This window comes from Colius striatus, chromosome 5, assembly GCF_028858725.1.
Source record: "Colius striatus isolate bColStr4 chromosome 5, bColStr4.1.hap1, whole genome shotgun sequence".
NCBI lineage: Eukaryota > Metazoa > Chordata > Aves > Coliiformes > Coliidae > Colius > Colius striatus.
Window position 1 is genome coordinate 11,100,685 of NC_084763.1, and position 9,298 is coordinate 11,109,982.

The 9,298-nt window shown below is 41.6% G+C and overlaps 1 protein-coding gene across 1 annotated transcript in view; it reads left to right on the forward strand.

Moving 5' to 3' along the window:
- LRRFIP2 (LRR binding FLII interacting protein 2) overlaps window positions 1–2,154 on the forward strand; it is a 57,506-nt gene extending 55,352 nt beyond the window's left edge. Inside the window, exons 25-26 of the mRNA XM_061996888.1 lie at window positions 508–612; window positions 1,230–2,154. Coding sequence (XP_061852872.1) covers window positions 508–612; window positions 1,230–1,340 — 216 coding nt within the window. The 3' untranslated portion in view covers window positions 1,341–2,154. The remainder of the gene's footprint in view (window positions 1–507; window positions 613–1,229) is intronic.
- The last annotated feature ends 7,144 nt before the right edge of the window (window positions 2,155–9,298 follow it).

The following is a 9,298-nucleotide window of genomic DNA, read 5'->3' on the forward strand; positions in this document are numbered from 1 at the left end:
TTGGTGCTTGAAGTCCTCTTGCATCATGTCCTGATAACAGTTACAAGTCTCATTTCCACTTTGCACCTTTTCATACAGACTCTGCTTTTCAACGTTCCAGCTTTTCTTTTTAATCCCATGTGTTCCCCAATTCTTGATTATTTTTTTTATTTCTCCAACCCTTCTCTCTCTTCTTAGTTTTTGAACCTTCTTTATCTTCTCAGCTGCATCCTATGCTGGGTTGCATTCTGTACAATTTCCTGTGACCTTCACCAGGGAGGGACAGGCAGTTGAAGGGTATTCCAAATTTCTGCCCACAAGTTATTTTACTGTTTTATTCCTTTAAATACTCTTTGTAATTTTGTCTGCTAACAAAGTTCAACCTTCTCTTTCCAGAGAGATATACTATGGATCATTCACATGATATGTTGTGTTACAGTAGCTTTTCAGAAAGGGAAGGGCAGTGGCAGGTGAGCTCAGGGTGGAACACCTAAATAATGGTTCCTTTTGTCTCGTTTGGGTTTTCAGATTGGACGACTTGAGGGACAGGTTGCAAGATATAAAAATGCAGCAGAAAATGCAGAAAAAGTAGAAGATGAACTCAAAGCTGAAAAGAGGAAGCTTCAGCGAGAGGTAATCGATCAAATCCTTTCCAGCTCTGTGCTCCTTTCATTCTTGAACTGGTCTGTCCTTTGACTCCAAGCTCTGGGTTTTTTCATCTTTGGTTCCAACTTTTACTGTTTTTTGAGGAAACCTCCCAGTCTTAGTGTTGCATTCAGAAAGCAACTGTAGCATGTAAAAATAATACTCATTACAATTCAGTGCAGTACTTCCTTGAAAGGAAGGATCTGAAATTGTCTTTGCTTTTAAATGGGATAACTTGTACTGGTTTAAACTAATCCTTCATCAAAGTTACTGAGGAGCCAGATACCACCTATGCCATTGGAGCTATGCAGGGAAATACACATCCCTCAGCAAATGGAAAGGACTTCACCTTTAAATAGTGTGAAACAGCAAATTGTAGGCACCTAGGTTTTTTTGCAATGAGTAAATGTTTCATGTTTCAGTTGCTTTGCAATTTACTTTAAACAGTCGAATTTCAGTTCATTTGGCTCCAATAAAGAAAGTGTTGTCTTGTGTAAAGCACTGAATACTTGTATTCCTGAATTAATTTCCTCTGTCAAAGCTTAAGTACAGCAGAAAGTCCAAGTAAACTTCAAGTGATTGTAACTTCTGTTTTCATTTTATAGTTAAGAACAGCACTGGATAAGATAGAGGAGATGGAGATGACCAATAGCCACTTAATGAAAAGGCTGGAGAAGATGAAGGCAAACAGGACTGCGCTTCTATCTCAACAGTGAAATGGAAATTGAAAACCTGATGCACTGCTCCTTGAATAACTAGCCCCTAGCTTGTTTTTAAATACAGACTCTCATTGGCACAAACTATTTGAACACCAAGCTGTTCATTGGTTCAGTTTCATAATTAAATGGCATACTTCTTTTTTGTAACTTATGAGAGAATGACAAGTAGTTTGAATTCCCACATGAATGGCAGCAATCTTTCTGTAGCGTTTGATTCAGAGTCAGAGCTGGAGCACAATGCTGTACGTTCCACTTAGCGATAGAAAACCTTCTTACAGCTGTGGAATCAAGTTTACTCATGATCTCTTTTGGCTGCTTTATTGATGCTTGATGCTCAGAGACAACTGCATGAATTCAAGAAGACACTGTGTTACTGTATTATAAACTAACATATATTTGCTCAAGGCATCACACAGCGCAAGTGCCTTTTATCTGGTGCAATTTAGACTTCATTGTTGAAATAACCTTTGAAATCAGATAATGTTTTATTTTAAGATACATTTGGGGTATTCACTAAACTTTATACATTTTGAAAATACGTTTTTTGTAAGATATTTAAATTTATAAGAGGAAAATTAGGGACTGTATATAAAAATCTGCTTTTTTGCATGAGCACATCAGAATTCTAGGTAATTTTGGGAAATACTAGCCCCTGATACTCTTAGTATTAAGAGTACAGATGTAAAAAACTTCCATTGTACACCATCAAATTCTCTGTCATCTGCTACATAAGTGTGAAGTTTCAGGGTGGGAGGAAGGGATGGGAGATGTGGCTAAGGAGTTTATTAAATGGACACTTTACTGACCAAAACTAGATGTTCTGTGATTTCTTTCAAATGCTGAGATACCAACAGGGCAGAGCAAAATCTTTGAAGAGTAGTGAGGTCCAATCTCCATGTTCTTGGAAAGTATGTTCTTGGCTTCAAAACAGTGACTTGGAATTCTTTTTTTTTCTGGTTTCTTATCTTGGTCTGCCACTCTGACAGTCCTGCTGTGGAGGAGAGGAGCAGTACAGGGAAGAAGGTGCTTTCTGGAACAGTATAGTTTTTGTCTGTAAGTTACTCTCTATGGACAGTGAGGGCTATTAGGAATTTCTACTGTTTTCAAGCTGACCCATCATAAGTGGGGAATGAGCAGCACCTGTGGTGGCAATTCTGAAGTATTTCAAGTGGCTCCACTTCCTGGAGGCCAGCAGGAGTCCAACATTTCATCTGGGAAGAACCATTCTTTCAGGCTTGTATCAGATGCCCTCCAGGAGCACATCTCAAAGCAAAGCTGGTTTCAGGACCTGTACAATCCAGAGCTGCTTTCCAAAGAGCAGGCATCTCAACAGCACAAAACTAAAGTTTTCTGTCCCTTTCAATTTGGACTTGGAGAAATGGAGTGCCTTCACTGTTGAGAAACCTCCTTGTAAGTAGATCTTTCTCAGACAGTTGCTGTTTGGTGATCACATAGATCATTTTCTGTGCTTTTAACTCTTCGCATTCAGAAGAAACTACTAATTAGTTGTTCTTGATGGTGTATATTCTGAAGATGTAGGGATACTCTGGGGGTTTTGAGGATGTTCAACATGTACCAAACTTTGTTAAAACCTATTAGATGTGGTGGGAAGCACATCTCCTAGTTCAGGAGCTCCTTCACCTCAGGGTGTAAGGTTTTCACTGTCAAAAGTAATTAATGGCTTTCTTTTCTACAGTTTTAGAACAGTCAGGGTGAGATTTCTACAGGCCAGGTTTCAAGAGCACTTAGTGGGCTACCCTGAAACATCTTTGTTGTCAGCAGAGCCAAACAGTGGTCCTTCCTGGAAATCACTTTACTACTTTGTTTATTTTTAAGACTGTAGCTGAAATGGGGCACACAAATGAAAATGCTTAATTCTTGGTGTATTGTGTTCTTGTCCTTCTTCTTCTGGCTTTCTAGAAATATGTAACAAAAGTCTTATGCCCACAGTGTAAGAGCAACTCCAGTATCAGTTGCAAAAGCATCAGCTGTGATGATAATGTGTCTCTTGGTAGCAGCTATCACAAATGGGACTACTAGTAGATAAATGAGGAAATAGCCATGGCAGCCAAGAACTTGTGTACAGTGTAAGGGATTCCTGCCATGGAGAAGTTTCAGAGTGCAAAGCCATGGTGTATCATGATCCAGCTTCCCTGTGGCATTGCTGTCACTCAAACCACACAGCAAGCTGTGAGCAGCTGGTGAGCAGGCAGGCAGGAAATGGGGGTGTGTGTTAGCTGCTTTGTGATGAACACAGTTACCTCTGAGCTTTTTTTTCATGATACAGCACGCAGGGTGCAATCTCAGCAAGGGATCTTTTGAAGTATAGTTATGAGCAAATGGGTTTTCTTTTGCTTTTGTCTCTCAGCTGCCTGATTGCCTCTGGTTTAAAAGATTTCTATTCCAGGAAGAGGGGGAAATTAAGAATCATGCCAGAGTCCTGTGTCTGAGGCTGGGGATGTTGTTTCCTCCTCTTGCCTCTTCTTGCTGCCTCCAAATGCACATGCACACACATGCTGTCTCATCCTCAGTTCTCCAGTCTCATAGACATTTATGGATTATACATTGATCCCAATAGTCCCAGGTTTGCTATCTCATTCCTGCTTCACTGAGTGACTTATGCAGGATATTACCCAGTAAAAAGAGAGCTGAATTTCCCTAAAGTTCTTCCAGTTCAAGCTGCAAGATTGCTTGCTTTGAATGTTTGCTTTCCCTGACCTCTCCTGCCTTTTTTTTTTTCTTTTTTCAGTAACTAGATAAGGAGCGGGAAGAACAAGGGTAACAGTTTGCTGGTAAGAATTCTCATGTGCTATTAGCAGGCAGAAGTACTTTATTTTGAAGTCAGGAGCCTTGAAAATCTTCCAGGTTTAAAGTAGTGGACACATCCACATCCAGTCAGCAAAGTGCCTTTCATTCCAGAGCAGTAGTGCAACTTGCAGGAAGAGTCTACCAACCTTCCACAGAAAGTTCCTGCAGCAAGAGAGAGAGAAAAGCTCGCAGAGAACACAGACACTGTGAAACAGCCCTGTCAATAACTAGAAATGACTGGAGCACCTAATGCAAACCTCCCTGGCACGGTAAGAGGAGTGAGAGGAAGCAATGATGACTAATACCAACAGCCTTTGTGAAATACTCTCTACACAGCTTCAGCAGCTGTTGTACCCTGATGACTCTGAGGCCAACTGAAGGATTCACCCCTCAAGTGTCTCCTTGGTTTAAAAGCTAGATAGTATGTGCTATCTAGACTCAACAGCATGTGCTTTGGGTATGGGTGATGTGGAAGTATTCCGGATATTCTAAAAGGATAAGAAACCCAGAACAGAGACCATTGCTAATACTTACAGCCAAATTTGATGAGGGGGCTTGAGTTGCTCTTCTGTGTATCTTAATTTTCTCTTTATGTCCTTCAAAAGCAAACAGACTTCATGTTAGTCCATCGGTCTGGTGTGCAATCAAGGCAGAGCTTATTAGCATGGGCTCATCAGAATGCTGCTCTTGAGTATACTCAGTTCTGCTCTCTCCTAGATGGGCTCTGTTGGAAATGCACAGGAACCTGCCCCCCTACTACCATTGGTTTTATATCGCAGTCACATTCGGGATGACTTCTGTTCCCAAGAATACCAAGGTTACTCATTTGCAAGGGGTACCTGCTGGGCTGCAGACTGTGCTGTGCCAAACTTGTGACCCCAAACATCTTGGTCTTTGTATTCCTGAGACTGCTGGCAGGCCTACTCTACATGCTTTTACCTGTCTTAGATTTTACTCAATCACTTTGCTGTCTGACACCCTTCCAGTTACCTTTCTGAAACCTCTTCTAGAGTGGTGCTGATCTGCACAGGGAAGGAGCATGTGCTGTGATATGCAGGAGGATGGCATACCTCTAAGATTATCTCCTGTTGCGTAAGCAGTTGTTTTTCTGACAGTATTTTACTTTCCACCTAAAAAGAAACAAAAATCCAATGTAGCCTGTTAAAAGGAAAGTCTGAATATTAAACCAGTAGTAGTGGCTGAAGTTTCAAGGTAAAGAAACTAGTAAGCCAGCACTTACAAAAGCTACAAGCCAGCACTTTCTCTCCATCAAACCTTTATGAGAAGTGAGGATTATGTGATCGCAGTGTGTGCTCAACAGTCTTTCTAGCTTCAGAACTCGTGGGCTGCCATCAGCAGCAAAGGGCAATCTTCTAGAAGTGCAACTCCTGTCTGTTTGCCATGAATAGGCAGCAGCATATAGAAGGGAGAAGCTGGAGCTGGTGTCCATGCTGAAATCAGTGCTTTGAGGGAGAGTTACACCTATTTATCAGACCCACATGAGACTTGTCATGCCAGTGACAGCCAGCATCATCTTTGGTGTCCTGTGTCTGGGTAGAGTTATACATCTGGAAGTACCCTGACATTGTTTTCATTGCTCCAGGGCAAGTCCAAACTTAGAATCTGTTTTTAATAATAGGCTTTTCACATCTCAAGCCTATTTCTTTCTTCACTAGGGCATTTCAGTACCTGTGAAAGTATCCTTTTGATTTCTTCTAAGTCTTTCTTTGACAAAGACATCTCTCTCAGGACTTTGTATTTATGGAATGCAGAAATCTGGAAATAAAAATCAAATCTATGTCATAAAAAATGACAGATGGTCAGCTTAGAATCACCTGTGGCCTGTTTGAGCAGCTGGAGGATTTGGGGGCTTTCTGGTTTATATTGATGGACATAGTCAAGCCATCAGGCCAGGTTACTCCTAAAATTAAGCAACAGCTGTTGTCTTACTGCTGTATTTTTGACTGCCTACCTGAGGAATGGTTTCCTCTGGCAGAAGCAGAGACACAGCTGCACCTGTGGGGATCTAGCCTCAGGCTGAGCTGTAGCAGGGCTGCCAGCCTTTGTGATGCCATCAAGGGTTCTATCCCTGATACCAATTTTGTTTACACCTTCACCATAGCCACCATCACCACTGACTGCCTGTGACTGGTACTATTTTGAGCTCAGCAAGCTGCTGCTCCATCCTCACTGACAGCTTGGACACTTTCTTCTAGTCTGCCTCAGCTATCAAGCAAGTAGTCTTGGTTCAAGCACCCTCTGCGGATGTGAGAAATGAAATCACATGAAATTATGGTTAGCGACTTCAAATTAAAGGTGAAGTGACTAGATATGAAGTCTGATTTACTGAGTAATCATTTCACTAGTACCATGGACAAAATCAGCCTGGGAACAGTTTATTCCTACTGTTACTTACAATTTGTGTCTCAAAATGATTGGCAGTTGTGCTATTCCTGGAAAAGAAAGGAAAAGTCTTCCTGAAGTGATTAATCCATCAAGCCACCTTTCTGCAAAGCAGTATCTCTGAGCATGTAGTCCTGTGACCACTTAAGCTTTCTTTTGGGACCATTGAGTACTTCGTCCCAGCAGAGATCTGTGTCTGGATGGTTTTTGTAGTTTGCTTTGGTTGAATAAGAGAGATGATTTCCTCACTTGGGAAATTATTTTCAGGATTAACTTACCCTTTGTGTTCACTTTGCCGCAAATGGGGAGGAATTGAAGCTTCTTGAGAAACTGAAGCTTCATAGAATCGTAGAATGGTAGGGGTTAGAAGGGACCTCTAGAGATCATCCAGTCCAACCCCCCTGCTAAAACAGGTCCACCTAGATCAGGTCACACAGAAAAGTGACTAGGCAGGTTTGGAAACATCCAGAGAAGGAGACCCCACACACTCCCTGGACAGCCTGTGCCAGGGCTCCCTCACCTCAACAGCAAAGAAGTTTTTCCTTGTATTTTAGTGACACTTTTTGTGTTCCAGCTTTTGTCCGTTGCTCCTGGTTATGTCACTGGGTACTACAGAAAAAAAATGTTGCCCCATCATCCTGACATCCACCCTTTAGGTACTTTCAAATGTTGATGAGATTCTCTCTCGGTCTTCTCCAAGCTGAACAGTCCCAGATCCCACAGCTTTTCCTCATAAGAAAGATGTTCCAGTCCCCTGATCATCTTGGTAGCTTCTAGTACTCATTGGGAACAGCAGGTAGCCTTTTCTTTTGAGCTCTTCAGTTTTCAATGTGTGTTAACTTGATTCTCCGTTCATCCTGACTTCTATAAAAGCAAATCTCTGGAAGAAGTTGTTGGGATCTGGAAACTGTGGCAAGACAGTGTGTGACTGACTTACTGGTGGAGCTGCTGGCAGGAGAGTTTATTCATTAGAAAACTATGGTAGTGGTTCCCATGTGCTGTAGTATCTCTCCGAGATGAATCTTCTTGGTATACCTGTATTAGGTTACCTCCCAGGTAGTGTGAAAATACCAGTCCAAGATGTACTCAGTAGTTCCTGAGGTAAATTTTCTAAGAACTGGGTACTTTGATGGGAAATGAAGTAAATGAAGTAAAATATATCTGTGGTGGAACTATATTTGGTTATATTGGCTGGACTGCCTAGGTAAAACTTGTCAATTACTTGTTGTCATTTGCTCCATCTCCCTATAGAGATGCAGAGGAATGAAATCTCAAATTACACCTCTGGGATGTTTTTATTTCCTCAGCATTTTAAGTGTGTGCTGGTGGCCCAGCAGTTTCAAAATCTCCAACTGAACAGTCCACTACTTGAATCTCTCTTAAAATTTATCAGTGCTGGTACCTAGTATCAACAGCAGTTAGCTTCTGGGGGACTGCTATAATCATTATGCTGGTCTTTCTCTTCTAGTGGTACATGTGAGAGGAATCCATGGGTAGTTTTCCATATCACCTGTTGTAGGTTATTTTGATAGTTGAGAAGTCAATATTCTCAAGCATGTAAGTTGTTGTACAGTATAGGGCATGTAATTATTCCAGGAAGATAAAGAATACATTGCAAATGTTTGTGCTGTTTACTCCTTCATGCTTTCATGGCAAAAGTTAATCCTGTTCTGTCCTGGTTTTGTTAGAAGTATCAGGTTGCTTGTAACTGTTTTTGTAGTATGTGCATTAATTCCACAGCTGTAACAGAAGCAGAGCAACAATTTGAGCCCTGGCACAGACTGCCCAGGGAGGCTGTGGAGTCTCCGTCCTTGGAGGTCTTCAAGACCCACCTGGACATGTTCCTATGCGACCTGATCTAGGTGAACCTGCTTCTGCAGGGGGGTTGGACTAGATGATCTCTAAAGGTCCCTCCAACCCCTACCATTCTATGATTCTGTGACTCTATGAACTGTAATGCTCATACTCAGAGAAGCTTGAAATCACTGAAAATCAGTTGTGGGGAAATATATACTTAAGAAGACATGTCTTTCAAGTGTTGACAAAGTTCTGATAGCAGAAGTTTACACGTAATAGATAACATCTAACTCTTGATATGTACACATGATACGACTGAAAGTCCTGCAGACATCCTGCAGCACCCATGTTTGTGTGGTAGCAATAGCCCCAGTACATATCCAAAGCATGCAGTTAGACCAGCATGCATAGCAAACAGTGAGTTTCATCATGTTATTTAGGTGTAACTTGTGCATGTGGTTTCTATCACTTTGTATTTCCATTAGAAGGAAATGGTTTAGAAGTATACTGTGGTAAAAGGCAGGACGCCTGTGGTCTAACTGTCCTCAGCTTATCACCCGTTCTCATCGCAGCCCACCTCCTCTGAACCAGTTGTTACTGGTTCAGTTTACAGGGTTTTTCCACTAAAGAACCAAACCTTCCTGCAAACAAACAGCCCAGCACCCAGAAGCCACAAAAATCCACTTGCCCTCTTATTTGTGCTAAATATATATCTGTATAAATAAACATGTGAGCTGTTGCAGATGTAAAACCTGCAACCATCTACTTGAGAAACCCCAGAAACTGTGAGGGGATAACTATGCCCAGCATGGTTTAGGGTTGCATGTAGGCAAGAGGGGGTTTTGTGACAAAAGCTTCAGAAGTTGTATTTTCTCTCCGCTTTCCTGCACCCTGTGGACAGCTTTTTTCAATTTCATGTATGTGGCACAACAAGAGAACCTAGGGAT